The 18,568-nt window shown below is 28.6% G+C and overlaps 1 protein-coding gene across 1 annotated transcript; it reads left to right on the top strand.

Annotated features, from left to right (window-relative positions):
• The first annotated feature begins 368 nt into the window (after positions 1 to 368).
• LOC123272189 lies at positions 369 to 15,387 on the top strand. Its single transcript, XM_044738888.1, has 5 exons — positions 369 to 391; positions 10,130 to 10,297; positions 10,383 to 10,529; positions 12,862 to 13,060; positions 15,338 to 15,387. Exons 2-5 carry the CDS (start codon positions 10,142 to 10,144, stop codon positions 15,385 to 15,387), a joined length of 552 nt encoding a protein of 183 aa, XP_044594823.1. The 5' UTR covers positions 369 to 391; positions 10,130 to 10,141.
• The last annotated feature ends 3,181 nt before the right edge of the window (positions 15,388 to 18,568 follow it).

Here is an 18,568-nt window from a genome sequence, read left to right as displayed (position 1 = left end):
TTTCATCCATAAGTATAATTTAGATTAAAAATATTAAAATATACCGTGTAAGCCAACGATTCATAACGTGATCGGTCAAACATATCATAAGCACGATAATATATATAATTCCATGCTAACATTCTGACGCGCGCGTGCGCGCGTATCGTATACAAGTACGGTGAAAATACCGTAAACTGTACTGTATATCTTTACTTTTGATGAGCAAAGTTTACTATATACTCATAACCTTAAAATTAAAGACAGAGTATTAATGTAAACAAATGTGCGATAGTAAAAAAATAAATTGAAGTGAATTACTTTTGAATAGAATATTAATGTATATCAAGTGATGGCATTTTTACAAATTCGTAATTCCAATTTTGTCTCACCGAAAGCTTCATTTGCGAAGGTAATTATTCAATAATTGTGTTGAATTTCGCATTTTTTGCTTTTTCATCTTGTGTCAGTACTACATTTCTTATCGAAGTAAAGTTGTATACATTTTTATATTTTTTATTATTGAGATAAATACTCAGCTGAATAAAATCCATATTAAAATTTTTTTTTTAATATCATTTATTGTGAAGATTAGTAAATTTCTAAATTGTTAATTAATTTTATCTCATGACAGCTACTCCAATCCACTCAATCTTGAAATCATTTTTTATCAAAATGATTTATCACAACATTTTTAGCAAAAACCTATATTTTTGGGGGTTTTTGTTTAATGAACAATAAAAATTAATGTAGACTCACTAAAAAGTGCACCAAAAAACTTGAATCACTATTGACATTGGACCATGTCAGGAGTCTATCTGAATCTACATGATTGCATGTTGGATCTTTTACCATTTATTGTATCATTCAACCATTCTACCATTGAACCGTATTGGGTCTTCTACCTTTCATTGTGAATTTAACAAAAATCACCAAAAAGGGCACAAGCTTGTGTTGAAAATATTTGGAGTAATATTTTTCGATAAAAAAATAATTTCAAAATTAAATTAAATGAAATTGTTTGATATGACTGAAATTTTCTAAAATTCATTGGAAATTAAAATTTATTGTTCAGGCTTGTTAAAACTTTAAACTATCAGATTTAATAATAGCTCTTTTTTTCCTTATATTCCTCATTAAATTCAATAACTTCTTATGCTATAGATTCGTAAACTCTCAGCGTCTCATCGGTTTTCGACAATGGTTGGCAGTTTTTCTTATGATGATCTCATGACTACTCAACGTATAGAAAAGCGGTATGTAAAACGTCCATTAACAATTTAACTTTTAATTGAAATATAGTAATAATCGATATAATCACTTAGGAAATTACCAAGGAAATTCAGAACTGTTTCTGATTATTGTGATGCAGATATTATCGTTGCTGATTATAATGATGATTGCGATGATAGTGATAATAACACTAATGCAGATACGGCGGAAGATGATAATGATGATGACGATGCAGAAACGGCGGATGATGGTGATGCTGATGCAGACACTGCAGATGATGATAATGCAGATACTACGGATGATGATAATGAAGATACTGTGGATGATGATGAAGAAGATACTGTAGATAATGATGATGATGATGATGATGATGATGATGATGATGACGATACTGTGGATGATGATAATGATGATGATAATGATGATGATTTTGATGATGAGTTGATGATGATGATGATGATGATACTGTGGATGATGATGATGATACTGTGGATGATGATAATGATGATGATGATGATGATGATACTGTGGATGATGATAATGATGATGATGATGATGTGGATGATGATAATGATGATGATGTGGATGATGATAATGATGATGATGATGATGATGTGGATGATGATAATGATGATGATGATGTTGATAGAAGTCCGAATGTTAACGATATTGTCATTAGCAATAATATCAAGCATCGAAACATTGAGAAGAAAAAAAGGGACCGAAGTAATACAAACGATAGGATAAATTCAGAATTAAATCCATTTACGAATGATTTCCCTAACCATAATAATGTTAGCGATGGTAATAGTGAAGCTTCAACCACAGATACGGACCACGATGATAGAATGATTTTTAATATTATTGATTACAATGCCAATGATAATAATCAGAACACTGATGTTGTAGCTACTAGGTTCAATAACTCCGATGACAATGATAATGATGGTGGTGATGATGATGATGATGCTGATGCAGAAACTACGGATGATGATGATGATGATGATGATGGCGATGACGATGATGACGATGGTGATGATGATGATGATGATGAAGATGATGCAGATGATGATGATGATGATGATGATGATGATGATGATGATGATGATGATGATGATGATGATAATGATGATGATGATATTGATAGAAGTCCGAATGTTAACAATATTGTCATTGGCAATAATATCAAGCATCGAAACATTGAGAAGAAAAAAAGGGACCGAAGTAATACAAACGATAGGATAGATTCAGAATTAAATCCATTTACGAATGATTTCCCTAACCATAATAATGTTAGCGATGGTAATAGTGAAGCTTCAACCACAGATACGAACCACGATGATAGAATGATTTTTAATATTACTGATTACAATGCCAATGATGATAATCAGAACACTGATGTTGTAGCTACTAGGTTCAATAACTCCGATGACAATGATAATGATGGTGGTGATGATGATGATGATGCTGATGCAGATACTACGGATGATGATGATGATGATGATGATGGCGATGACGATGATGACGATGGTGATGATGATGATGATGATGAAGATGATGCAGATGATGATGATGATGATGATGATGATGATGATGATGATGATGATGATGATGATGATGATGATGACGATGATGATGATGATGATGATGATGATGATGATGATGATGATGAGGATGATGATGATGATGATGATATGGCATTACGATTTATGAGAGCTTCAAAATTTTTGTTCCAGTTACCGATAAGATGCAAGCCTAATATAAATCATGGTGATTATTTAATTGCAATTTTGGCCATTTCGACTAAATTCAATCTTTCATATGAAGCTACACTGAATATATTGAAGTGGATCAAAGTCACTAATAATGGAAACAAATTACCAACAACAAAAAAAATGTTATGGAAGCTTCTAAATAGAAACAATAAGGTAGTGATAAGGCATTTATATTGTCCAAATTGTAAAGGTCCACTTGGAAAAGGGAAAGAAATAGAACGCGAATGTCCGTGTAAAGCATATGGTCCTGATAATCAAGATAAGAAGCCAAGTTATTTCTTACAAATAAATTTAATAGCTCAGTTGAATGAAATATTTAGAGTTCCGAATATTTATCGATTATTGCAATATCGATTTTGGAGGACTAAAGAGAACGTTAACGCTATAGAAGATATTTACGATGGGGAATCGTATCGACAGCTGTGTTTACCAGGAAAATTTTCGAGTAATACTGATAATTTTTCGTTCTCATTAAACACCGACGGATGCCAAGTATCAAAATCGTCAAAAGCCAGTGCTTGGCCTGTATATCTACAAATAAACGAACTACCACCTCATCTACGGAAAAAGTATATATACTTCTGGTTGGAATATACGTGGACATTGATCAACCAGTTATGAATAACTTTTTTCACCCAATCATAACAGATCTTGATGAAAATTAACGAAAGTGGTTTTACATGGAAAATGTCCGTTAATTGTACTAAAACATCTAAATTCATCGTAACAACTCGCTGTTTTGATTCCCCAGCACGTGTGAAAGTATTACGAACTACGCAATATAATGGGTACTTTGGTTGCTCTTTTTGCTACGCCGACGGGATGCACACATCATCAAAGCATGTTTATCCCGTTAGTCACAGTTTTGGGCCACTCAGGACGGATGAGGAACTAAGAAAAGATATGGAAACAGCATACACAACTCAATCAGTAATCAAAGGTGTAAAAGGAATATCTTCACTGAGCAAATTACCAGAATTCAACCTACAATCAGGTGTAGTTGTTGACTCCATGCATGCCCTTTATCTTGGAGTAGTCAAGCAATACACAACACTATTGATCACAAACACAAACGAACTCTATTATATTGGCTCTAAAAACGTTATGGCAAGAATTGATAAACGGCTCTTGTCAATACGACCGCCAACACGACGCTCTCGTACACCTCGATCGATCACAAAATATTCAGTTTGGAAGGCTTCAGAGTGGAGGAATTGGCTTGAGTACGCACCAGCATGTTTGGAAGGTATTTTGAAACCAAAATATGTTAATCATATCGCTATGCTTTCTCAGGCTTATCACTATTTTAACAGCGACTCTTTGACCATTAATGATTTAATGACTGCCCGAAATCTTGTCACAAAATTCGTGAAGCTTTTCGAAAATTATTTTGGAATCGTTAATATTAGCTCAAATATTCACTTGCTTACCCACTTGGCAGATACTGTCAAGAACTGGGGACCAATGTGGTGTAATAATGCTTTTATTTATGAAAGTTGGAACAAGAAGATTGTAGTAGATAAAGTGACCAGTCCACAAGGAAGAGAACAACAAATTGTTACTAGATTTTTTATGAATAAGTTTATTGAAAATGAAACATATAAAAAAGGCATATCCCTAGAGAAAAGAAAATTTGTACAAAAAGTGTTGAAATGTATTGATGTAGGGGTATTAAAGCAAGTGAAGATATTAAACTAACCAAAGTTAAAGACACACAACTGACTGACTGTGAAAAAGCGGTTCTAATGAAAGCTGGTTACGACGGATTTAATAATGTATTAAGTTCCGATAAAATAAAAATTGCTGGTATACATTACTGTTCTACAACTAATAAAGATCTCAAATACTGTAACTCTATTGTGTACTGCAAGGGTTACGGTTACGGTGAAATGATTAGAATTGTGAGCTTTCAATTTGATAATCTTACTATACGCGGTATCTTTCTTAATTGCTATAAAATATTGCGAAATTCATTTGGTACCAACTTCATCAAACAAGTAAATGATAATAAAAGAGTCATTTTTGTAAAATTAACTAGTAAATTTGTACCAGCTATAAAAATTTCAAATACAAATGCAACTTTTGTGTTCAAATTAGCAAATTGTTGGGAGACCGACTGATTGCTTGATTTATTATCAATATTATTGTTAATGGTATTATTATTATTATTATTATTATTATTATTATTATTATTATGAATATTATTATTATTATTAGTTGATTTCGTGAAAATTGAAACTATTGCAGCCGTCTAAACTTTTAAAAATTTTTTGACTCGGTTTGTCGAGCTGAGTCAGAAAATGTAGTTCGTTCAAAAGTTTATACATGTATGTATTTATATGCATAAATTTTTTAACCAATGGTATTTTTGGAACTTACTTCACTAATTATGACCTATGATAGCAAAATCAGGTGAAAATTTTACCATGAGGACTAATGCAATAGTTACATTTCTAATCAAATCTACTTAAAGAAACTTCAGAAATTATAAATTTTAGTCGATATTATACAAAATTAATTTAATAAACCAAATTAAATGTAATAACTGTTTAAACTTCGATTGTTATAATTACAATAAAAATCATACGTTATAATTTAATTGTAACTATGATTAATAGAATAATAAAATTAAATTTACTTCTATTTTGACAGCCGAATGGCCTTTTTTATTATTGTTATTATGATACTCAATGTTAAATAAGAAATTGTTATTGATTGTTAACTTATTTTCAAATGTTTCTCTCAAAATATATAAGATCCTAAAACTAAGATATTTTTATAAGCGAACTTAACATCAATATTTAAACTTCAACATAAATAAACGTAAGATTATTTAATTGGCTTGGCAATAAGATTAAAAGTTCGTTCAGAATAAAGATAAAGCTTCTGAAAATCCGTCTATGAAAATGTATCTCGAGTATTTTGATAGCTCATTATAAGATGACAATCTACGGAATAAAATTGACTCACGAAATCTTAATATTATAAATTTCGTGAAGTTATGGTATTAAAACTTGATAAATTTGTTTGAAATCTGATGAAGTTCCATCCCTGATAAAAAAAAAAGTATTGAGAAAAAAGTGTTGAAAAGTATTGGTTTTGTAGTCAATCCAATACTTTTCAATACTTTTTTCTTTGTCTCAATACTTTTTTTTATTCAGGGATAAAATTTCATAACATTTTGCAAAATCTTGTGGAAATCCAATGCTACAATTTTGAGTAATTTCATATTTTCATTGAAGATTCATATTGAAGATAAATAGTATAAAGGTTTAATGAGAACTTAATTAATTTAGTGAACATGTATGACATTTCGTCAGTTGCTATGACGTAAAAATAATACAGAATTTTGCGGATTCTTTTCTAATTTTTTTAATCAGTATCTATTTTTTCGAAATCAGAAATATTCAAAGCTTCCATTTTAACATGGTCTCTATCTTAGAAGAATTTTGACGTATTTTGCTAAGTATTTACAATAATTAAAAATTTTCAGATATCTAAAGTTCATTTAAAAAATAAATTTCTTACTTTGAAAATTTTGAATTCGTAATTAAAAGTATTTATTTGAAACAAAATATACAAAATATACATTTATTTGAAACAAAATATACTCTATAAAATAAATATTCAACGATACAGAACCTAAACTTTCTAATTTGGACAGTGTTCACTATTTAAATTATGAATTAATAAAATAATTTAATATAATCTAAATTACATTTAAATTTGCACTTCACTGCTGGTAGCGTCATCTGCTGGATGCATCTAGAGGCATTACAAAAGCGGCCATTTTTTACTTTCGCTAAAGACGCTTGCGCATGTCATCTCATATCACTGCCTCGCAGACGTTGTTGTCATACTTCATTTCACTTATCCATCGTTAGCCTCTAAGTGAATTTTTATTAATAAATATTTTCAAGTGATTGTTTGCAAATATCGGTAGAATTTTATTATTTTCACCTTCAAGAAGGTACGTACTCTATATTTGTTTGATCTGAAAAACTAATTATGTATATGCGAATGAATTCATATGGTAATTGAAAGCTAGGTTAAGTGATTTTTTTTGTATGGTGATAAAATATGATACTGAAATCAACAAGTAAGTATTTGGTTCTAATAACAATTCTATTATTCCGAATAAATTTTCTCAGGTAAAAGTTAACCAAGAAATTATATAAGTGTAAATTTTCAAAAAAATTGTTTTCATTTTAATTTCTGTATTATAAAAATAAAAAAAATAGCCGAATATTAGTTAATTTCAGTATCATGATAAAATGCGTTTATAATAATTTGTGAAATAAAAAAAAATAAATGAATGGTCAACGTATATCTTCAAATTAATATTTATTATTTTTTCAGAGTTAAAATGGCTATTCGCAAGTTTTTCTTGATTAATCGCGAAAATTCTGACAGAGATGAAATTATTTCAAGAAAGGAAATATTCATCGAAAATGAAGAAAATGGCAAACTTGTTTATAATCCAATTGCAGCCGCTGGAACATACAATGACGAGGAGAAATTCGTTATTTTTAATAACAAAAAGGCCATTTATGTACAAATTCTCGGAAATGATGGTAATATAAAAAACATTTATTCATACGATGACACTGATTTCAACAGATAAATGACAAATTTTTTAATGTTTATACCGAATTTTTATAAGGGAAAAGGGTTTTGAAAATTCTTTCTTATAATTTATACCAATTGTTACATTTAGAATTTTTTCTATTGAGATGTCCTTAATAATTCATAATATTTTAATTGTTTTAAAAATTTAAGAAAGTGTCAGATGTCTATGAACTTCAGTGTTGTATTTTGAAAATAATTTACACTGTGTCTATTTTCTTTTTTTTCTAATAAATATTCAATCGTGTTTATTTGCGTAATGATTTCCTTACAGATTCAGCTGAAAAATTAAAGGATGAAAATTCAAAACAATTGAAGAGAGTTATAAAGAAAAAAAAACCCGAAAAAAAATCTAACCGGAAAAGAAAAGCTGATTCGCGTAAGGATGAAATTACCGAGACTAAAAAAATTAAAGTAAGTTCAGTTATTAATCGATTCATCCTAAATCATTCTTCATTTTTCGATTTTATTTTTCTTTTCATTTTTCAGAAAAGACTATCCGATGCCAGAAAAGATGTGATTAACTCTAGTGATGGAATGTATTTTTCTCAAAGAAAGGTAATCAATTTAAAAATATTTATAAAAAAATCGATGCCTTTATTCATATGAAATATCAATAATAATATATTTACATAAATAACAATAACTGTAATAAGAATAATTTTAGTTATAATAGAATAACAAAAATTTTTCGTATTACCAGAAAAATAGACTCTGTTATTTAGGATATGATTATCAGTTTTTTAATATTAAACAGCAACTTACAAAAATCATCATGGTGATAAAAAGTAAGTTATTACAACAATTGTTTTTAGCAATAATGCTTGAATGAAACTTATAAATACTAATTTTTTTCTTTTAACATGAATATGTACTCAGTTTCCACCACCACTATATCCAAGCCACTAATTTGAATTTTGTTGGAATGCTTTTTTAATGTAGTATGAATGAATATATGAATAGTTGAAAGCTTGTTGTGATTAGCTGCATAAGTTCATGGCCGGTTAGCACAAACCACAGCTTTTTCATGCTAATTTATTTAATATATTGGTCATTAACATAAAATAAAACATCCAGTACTTAAACTACACAGGGAATGGGCATAACATTTCAATGATTTTTAATATCGTATTTACAAAAAATTTTGATGATTGTAATATTTACATTTGAAAAGTATTCAAAAACTGGAAAGTATATTTTATCATCTTCTTTCGAACTTTACAATGAAATGAACCATTATTTAATTAATTTTGGTTTTGACATACTGGGAACAGCCATCAGGTGCTACTTTGGTTATGGAAATGATACTCAACAGTACAATTCCCAACCAGTAAATCTTTTTATTTTAAACTGCGTCTTTTTTATGTGTGACAAATTGCTTGTTTCAATAATATCCAATCGTTAATGAATTTTGGTTTAACATTCTATAGAAGCAACTCAATTCTATGAACTTACAATGACAATTGACTAACATTGAATTTTTAAATTTCAGGATTCTGCGGTTTTACAAGAAACGGATTCAATTAATAACACCTCGAAATCTGTTGGACGCAAAACTGAAGACGTTAATAAAGAAAAACCGATTAATTACGATGAAATTTCACCGTATGTAAGTAATCGAATTACAGAATTAATTTATAATTTTTGAGCAGTTGTTATTGAATGAAAGAGTTCAAAATGACTACATGTTATACGTCCACAAAGTATAGCATAGAAAATGAATAAAAGAATTGGACAGTGTTGATAACAACTAATATACTTCAAATATTCTTGAATATTTTTGTTTAAAAAAAAAATTGTCGAAAAAAATATCCAACTGTTGAAAATTTTCAGGACTCAGGTGACGATTTATCGAAACATAGTAATAAGACCAATACTTCTGCCTCTTTTCACTATGGGTCAACTGAATCTGATTCAGAGTCAAGTCAAAGTGGAATAACTAAAGCTGTTATTGAAACGAGTAAACAAAATAAACTAAGTACAGGTGTAGATGAGCAAACCTGTACAGTGGGTAGTGAAAAACCGGTAAGTTTTAATGTCTATCTCCATCATTATAATAAATATTTTGTTACATTATTAGTTGGTTATGAAGCCTTGGGCTTTTGTAATTGCACGACTTATGATGCGAAGCATCAAAGAATGCTTTACGATCGACAAATTTATCTCTCCTCATTTCGGCAACTATTTGTATTATTATAGTCTTGTTAGTTCACGGAATCAATATATTTTGCATACTATTGTCAAGATAATTAAATGGAGATTAAATTGACACTTATCAAAAATAGCCAATTGAAAAAAATTTTTTTTTGAAAAAAAAATTTCAAAAATTTTTGAAAAAATTTTTTTTTAATTGGCTAAACATTAAAAAAATGTAACAATTCATATTCTCATTGTCGGCCAATTTAAAAAAAATTTACTTTGATAAAAAAAAAAAATTTTTTAATTTTTTTTAAAAACTATTAGATTTTTGAACTATGAAATGCATTATTAATTAGAGCTTATTCTTAAAATTACAGTTATCTGAGGATATGCAGGAAGCTTCAACAATTGTAAATTTAAATGATGACATCAGTCCGGTTAAGCAAAGTGGCATAGAAAATAATTTATCATCAAAACCTAAAATACTTCATATGAAAATCTTGGACGAAACAGAAATGATCGATACCAATAAAAGTAAAGCGGGCGTAAGTATTCGAAACATTTATATAATTTACAACTTCTGCAAAAACAGCTGTTGCGAAAAAATTTTCAACTTTTCATTATTTTCAGAGCTTTTCTACCGTATTACCAGAAACAAACAAACTTGGAATTAACTCATCTTCTTCCTTCGATAAATCTGATTTAAAAGTTAACAAAGACACTAAAGTAACTTCTATTAAAAAAAATTCTGAACCAAAAACGAGTTCAAGAAAAAAAGTAAGTTTAAATATCTATTTATGATTGAATATAATTTGATTACTATTAAAAATTTTGAATCATGAAGAATTATTTCTAATCCTAATAGTATGTTGTGCAGCGAGTGGGACAATTTGTCGATTGTTTGCGAAAGCGAAGTTGAACGCACGAGCGAAGCGATTGCGCTCATTCGCTTGAGTGGGTAATCGACAATGCTACATGAGTTGCACATACTATTTGTTATTACAAATGCGGCCATATATGCGGGCACAAAATCGGGGTTTAGGGGCCTCCCCAGCCTCTAAAAACGAAATGAAAAGTTGAAAAAAAAAAGAAACAAATGTATTTCAAATAATAAATACAAAGTAATTAATATTAATTAACAAAAAATAAATTTATTTGAAACAATCAATACATAAAATTAAATGACATGAAATTTAGCTGTCACTTTTCAATTTTACTAATTTTTTGTAACAAACAAATTTGTTTTAAAAAATAATTTATAAAAAATTGCATTTTTTATTTTTTTTTAAATTTCACATGTCAATTTAAAAAAAAATTTTTTTTTGCGATAATTTTATTGTTGGAAAAATTATAAAATTTCTGCTGTCAATTTTCATTAAAGTTAAACAGCTTAATATTAATCAATTTTTTTTAAGTTCGTTAAAAATATGAACTTTGTAATGTTAACTTCACATCCTCAACATTGACAATAATGAAAGTATATTAAATACTATTTTACTTCAAAAATTAATAATTAATTGAATAAAAATTTCTCATTAACTTTCATAACGTTTTCTTATTAAGTATGTTTATGAAAAGGATTTAAAAAACGAAAAATTTATAGATTTATTATTTATACTTTCATACCGCTTTTTGTTACTACATAAACTCGTAAAAAATGTTTATAAACATTTGAATAATGGTAATACAACTTTTATTATCGCGAAATTATATTCTTTGAAGTGTCTAAATGACATCAGAATTTTTTCAAATTTTTCAATTAATATTTATTTGGACAAAAAAATTATTTAAAAACTACGCTCACTACAGTGGTGGCGCACGCATGCCAGAACTGTTGCGCGAAAGCCAATTTTAGACGTTAAATTAAAATAACAATTAAATAAATAAATATTGGAGCTACAATTCTGGAAGTTGTAAGTTACTTTCAATTTATCAGTCACAAACAGAATTTGTGAATTTTGGTTCTTTAAGAATTTATTTATAGCATGAATGAAATTAGAAAAATAATGGGATTCATAAAATTTTATCGAGATCATCTTTTTTTGTGCCGATCCATGAATAACATTTTTTAACTTCCCGCTATGAAAATCGAAGATTTTCAAAAAACGGGAAGTTATTGTTTTCACCCCGTTTTGCTAAAATCGAGGTTTCATCGAATCTCAACGTTTCGAGGTCTTAGGAAGCTTCCCTGACTATTCCCGCGATAGTGTCTGTATGTATGTATGCATGCATGTGTGTGTGTGTGTGTGTGTGTGTGTGTGTGTGTGTGTGTGTGTGTAAACTTTTCATAATTTTTGAACAGCTTAACCGATTTGATCGCGGTTGGTGCCATTCGAAAGGGCTTGACTGAACTTAGATTTTGAATTGCAAAAAAATTACAAAAAAATTTTTTTCAAATGTGGTTTTTTTGGAATAACTTTTAAACGCCTTTACCGATCATTTTCAAAAACTAATCAGCTCTTAACATAAAAAAACCACGTCGATCGCCGCTAGTCCGGCCAAAATCGGTTGATTCGTTCGTGAGTTGACGAAATAAAACCGAAAAAAGTGTTTTTTCGGAATTACTCCGGAATTTTTCGTTCTATCAATTGAAACTTAAAAATTCTTTATCTTTTTAGCTTAAAAAACTGCGTCGAATGCCATCAACCGTGTAAAAATCGGTTCATTCATTCAAAAGTTATTGCGATTTGAAAATTCAAAAAATGTTTTATCTAACTACTATCAAATTTTTGAGCTCGAAGAGATCAAAAGCATACAAAACCTATTTTTTTGAGCTCAAAGAGCTCAAACAACGCACAAATTGTATTTATGAGCTCGAAGAGCTCAAAACGTCGTAAGTGCAACTTCAAGCGTTTAGGTATAGAATAGGCGGGAAGTTCCAGGGATGGCCTTGAGGGTCTACCGTTATCCTAATGTTTCTTAAAGTTTTGTAATAATTATTTAAACTCAACATCAACTATGACTGCTAAAATGTCCAAAGCTCGACTCTTTTTTTGATAAAAAGTGTCAACATTGATAAATATAAGCATTGTAACCCAATGAAGTAGAGTACTCTATCATTTTCAATTCTTTTGTTTAATTTTGTTATTCAACTTATTCTTGTGTATAGGTAGAAGTACTGAGTGGTATCGCCATAGATAAGGACTGGTACGAAAGAGCGCAAGACGCCATTGACATAAAAACAAGAGTGAATTGTCTTTTAAATGGCTACTGGTCTGATGAAATAGCTATAAAACTCTGCCTAAAAATAAGATCAGATCATAAGCATCTTCAAGAAGTATCACAGGATGATATAAGTAATATAAAAGGTAAATTATTTATATTCATATGAACATTGTTGGGTCTCTTCTATGTTTTATGTAAAGAATTATATAATCAAAGGGTATGAAAATTAGTTTTATAAAGTTACAGTACTTGAATAATAAAATTTTCAATTGTTCATTTCATAAATAACGATGTGCAGTGATGCACACTTCGCGAGATTTAAAATCAATTGATAACTGAAACTTTTATTGTCTGTATTATAGTTACAGATATATTTACAGAGTACCTCTTACTAATCTTAAAATATTATGAAATTTTCAAGAGAGTGTTCTTTTTTTTTCGAAGATTTAATTTTTGAATTTGGGAAAATAAATTTTTTTTTTTAAACTTCGAATGATGTTAAATTAAATAATTATTTAATTTTATTATTCTCAATAATAAGAAAATGCAAATGTTATCTGTACTACTCCCAAGTTGGTCACAAGAAAAAATTGTAAACATTTTTGGCGCATGAACATGCATGATAAAAAAAGTGAAAAAAAGAAGACCCTCTTGAAAATTTCAGTATATTTGAAGATTAGTAAGAGGTACTCTGTAAATAAAAGGAGCCAAAAATTTCATAGTGAGCTTTGATTTTTACGATTTTTTAAATTTCAAAATTTTCCTACTTTTTGATTTTTCAAAAATTTTACCCGAAAAAAATTTTTATTACAGTCCTAAGTATACCCTTTAAAATTAACTTTAGCCTATATCTGTAACTATAATAGTTTCCGAGATATTACAAAAATAAATTTGAAAAATCTGAAAATTGTGAGTTTTAATTTTGCATAACTTTTCGAAAAAAATTTTTTCCTTTGGCACAACTTTGTTTTATGATAAAAGCAAACTTGTGATTAAATTTCATCCAAATCGGAAAGAGTCGATTCCAACTATTGGTCGATTTGACATGGAATGACCCACTTAATAAATTATTCTATTACTGTTTTCTATTTAAAAAAAATTAGTTAATTCATAGGTCATTAAATTACTTTACTCTCGTTTTTTCTGTTGTTCTTCATGATTTTTTTCCCATAAAATGAGGTTAACATTAATTTCAATACTTATACACATCTCAGTATACAACAAATAGCATATAAAAAATTAACTATTTAACCGGTTTAGCAGTTGGCTAATTAGCTGAGTTAAGCTAGGTTAACCGGTTAAGCCGTTGGCTAATTAGCTAAGCTAATTCGTCTAATCGGTTAAATTAGCTAAGCTGGCCAGCTAACTGGCTAATTAACTTAGCTAACTTTTTTAGCCGGCCTAACCGGCCAAATTGTACAGCCCTATTCGAGATTAAAAAAAAATTCCGAATTTCATCAATAATCTTAAAATGATTCAGAAAATTTTTTCATTAGCCCCATCTAACTTCATTTGACAGATTTAAGAATAACCTACATTCGATTTTGTTTTTTTTTAAGTGTCTTGACATACCTATTTATAGTGAACGTTGTTGCTTGTTTTCAACATGGTGAAAAATCTACTACAATAATTTTAAATCTATGTACGTCCTTAAACTTCACTTAAGGTTTTAACAGCTCACTTTTTTTCAGCTTCATAATTTATATATATATATATATATATAGTAGTATATATATATATATATATATATATATATATATATATATATATATATATATATATATGTTTATCCAGTATGGTTTTCGCGGACCCGTTGGACACGTGCTATTTTATTGTATATATTTTCAATATATGACATAATAAGTTCATATATACGATGTTTTTTTGTGTATTGTCAAAAATTAAAATTGTATTAAATTATTAATCGCGTGGGGAGTATCTGACACCCCAACTTTAGGACCTCATTTGGGAATCTCACTCTCGCTCATATCTACAGCAGTGCATATCTGTTTTATACGCGTGGGGTATTTTTAACATTATACCTGTTATAGAATATTAAATTCTATTCTCACATATTCTATTAATCAGCTGATATTGACTTCTCATAATGTTTATACGTATTATGAATGAAAACTTTTTATTGGTTGATTCATCGAAGAAAATATTTTAGATCAATTTTTAACTTTCCAAGAAATTATTTCTATATTTTCAGACTTTCTACAAAGTATAAGAAACTGCGTCAATTATTACCACTCAGCCCATCAAGCTTGATCAATTTATTCAAAAGCTATTTACGTCTTATTATTTTAAGTACACTAGTCAGCTATTAATATTTTAATTAAAAAAAACTGAAACTGCTGATCAGCTGAATAGTAAGAAAATTTTAATTATAACACCCAACGTGTATGTTTTATTTAAAGGCGATTATGATGAATGTCAATTAGCTCATGCTGGCATAACTGAATGTTAATGATTTTTATAAATGAAAATTCTTTATTATGGCTTTTTTAACTAAAAAGTCATTTATGATCAAATCCTATAATATAAAATTGATGATTGAACTGAAGTTAGTTAAGTATCGAATATCTCGGAAGAATGGTTACTGATTTCTTATTGGCTAGGATTACAGCGCGCGCGTATGCACGCAATTTGAATTTTTAGTTGAACTGAAGTTAGTTTAGTATCGAAAATCTCGAAAGAATGGTTACTGATTTCTTATTGGCTAGGATTAAAGTGCGCGCGTATGCACGCAATTTGAATTTTTAGTTGAACTAAAAGTTAGTTTAGTATCGAAAATTTCGGAAGAATGGATACTGATTCCTGATTGGATAGGATTAAAGCGCGCGCGTATGCACGCAATTTGAATTCCTAGTGGTTTTTTGAATTTAAATATTGGAAGTGTTTAGCATTAGTTACTTAAAGTGTTTATTCTAGTTAGATATACTTGTAAGCTAAAGCTAACTGAAATTGTTGATTAGTTAGTTCATTAAAAACTTATAATTACTTCACAACCATGTCAATTTTTTATTTTTAGTTAAATATTTTAATTAAGGCCAAGACTTTTGCCTTAATCAAACAACAATTAGTATAAATATTTGATATTACAGTGAAATTATTGATCTCATAAAAAAAGTTTTTAGTTGTAGGGAATTCCATTTTCAATAAGAAATGTTTCTTATGATTTTTTTTGAATCCCGGAAAAAACAGACTGAAAATAATAGACCCGAAAAAAATAGACCTGAAAAAATATTAAAACCATGAAAGACTGATATTGATTCATCAAAATTATTATAAAATAAAAATAATAATAACAATAATATTTTTTTAACTTCACGCTAAAAAACTTGAAAATTTTAAAAAATCGGGAAGTTAATGTTTCTACCCCGTTTTTCGAAAATCAAGTCTTCATCAGATCTCGACGTTTTGAGGTTCTAGGAAGCTTCCCTGACTATTCCCGCGATAGTGTCTGTATGTCTGCATGTATGTGTGTGAGTATGTTTGTGTGTATATGTTGGCATGTGTGTGTGTGTGTGTGTGTGTGTGTGTGTGTGTGTGTGTGTGTGTGTGTGTGTGTGTGTGTGTGTGTGTGTGTGTGTGTGTGTAAGTATGTAAACCTCTCATAACTTTTGGATGGCTTGACCAATTCGATCGCGGCTGGCACTATTCAAAAGGGCTGGTCACACACACACATACATATATACATACATACATACATACATACATACATACATACAGACACCACCGCGTGGGTAGTCAGGGAATCTTCCTATGACCTTAAAACGTCGAGATCTGATGAAAACTCGATTTTTGCAAGACGGGGTGAAAACAATAACTTCCCGATTTTTGAAAATCTAAGATTTTTAACGGGAAGTTAAAAATTCTTTTATGCAACCAAAGTTTTTGCGATGATATAAAAAATTTGACATTATTGATTATTTATTTATTTATTTATTTAATTATGAATTGTTATTTCAAAATAACGGGGAAAAATCCTAGCCCTAATTATAAAAATTAATCAGTTGATATTGCATCTTATAGTGTGAATTGGATTTATAGATAAGAATTTCCCATGAGTTCTTTTGACAAAAAAAAAAAAATAATAATTTAGTTCCGCAAAAAAAAAGTATGTGTACTTATGCACGCATGTAAGAAGTTATACTTCTTTGGCGTAACAAGATAAAAATCTTTTTAAAAATTTTATCTTTCGCATTATTCTACGTTCGTAGAAAAAACGACAATAATAATAGAAAAAAAGTTATGTAATACCTTAAAATAAAATTGACAAGATACGCGTTTCAATAATAATCTACGCTAGATATAATTTTGCAAAACAAGTTTTATGATTAAATTGCTTGCAAACCTGATAGCTACAGGAAAATTTTATGTAAGCAATTTGAGTTCTAAATTTGACAACAGTATCAGCTAATCGAGAGTATCAAACTTCTCTCATCAAAATTAATATAAAAGTAAAATAGATTTTCCAAAGAAAAAACTTAATAAGTAACTCATGATATTAAATCAGCTGACACCTAATATTATAACTTATTTTAACAATATAATCCTAAACCCATATAAAAAATCTAAACAGCATAAAAAACTCATTAGTAATTAAATCGCGAATTCTACAATGTAATTTAAGATGAACTTTTTCTTGGAAGAGATAGCAAATTAAAAATTTTTATTCAAAATTCTTGATAACGGGATTCCATAATCGAATCAGCTGATCCGCAATAAAAATGTGTTTTTGCTATTAAGCAAAAACATCATTAAGCCTTACGATTTAATTCATAGTTTGTAATTTCGAATTTTCAATTCCGAATTGATGCACACAGAAAAAAAAAATTTCTTGACTGGAGAACAAAATTTGTACAGTCATATTTACATTTATTAATATAACTGATTTCAAACTTTTTTTATTCAATACGTATACCACTATTTTTTTTTTGCAAACTGATCTCTAGTTTTTTTAGAGTTCACAGAAAAATAGTTTTTTAGACCATATAGAAAAATAGCTTTAAGCATAATATATTTATTTAACATTTGTTAAATTCAAAATTGCCTGTAAAAATTACAGAATAATAGAATAATCATAGATAATAATAGTAATAATAATAATAATAATTATAATAATAATAATAATAGAATAATTTTTTCAATTTTAATAACTAAATCAAAACATAAATTTTTAGTTGAATTTTATAAAGACAAAATTTATAAAATAAAAACATTTGGCAGAGTATTCATGTCGATTCTTCAAATATTTATAAATTTTAAATCAACATTTTTAATACTTATTAGGCTCATTGAAACATAGATTTTAATGTCTTATTTCAAATTAATTATAAAAAAACAATAGCTAAGAGAATTATGCAAATGATTTTCATTAAGCATATATCAATTCTAATAGAATATCAATAAATAATAAATTTATGCACTAGGTGCCCAATAAATCACTTTTATTTATCACTTTTCAGATCAGAAATCGTACTGGCTCGTTTTAATTACTCGTAGTTTGCCAGGTTGTTTTTAGAGTTACTTTTAGTCCATACCCAAGTTTTTAATTGATTTCCTGGATCGACCCTTCAAACAAGGGTATTTTTCTAGAAAGATCGTCGATATCTTCTAGTGATGGTAAAAGTACCAGATTCTAA

The sequence above is a fragment of the Cotesia glomerata genome, linkage group LG9 (genome assembly GCF_020080835.1).
Source record: "Cotesia glomerata isolate CgM1 linkage group LG9, MPM_Cglom_v2.3, whole genome shotgun sequence".
Lineage (NCBI taxonomy): Eukaryota > Metazoa > Arthropoda > Insecta > Hymenoptera > Braconidae > Cotesia > Cotesia glomerata.
This window is presented reverse-complemented; position numbering and strand designations above follow the sequence as displayed.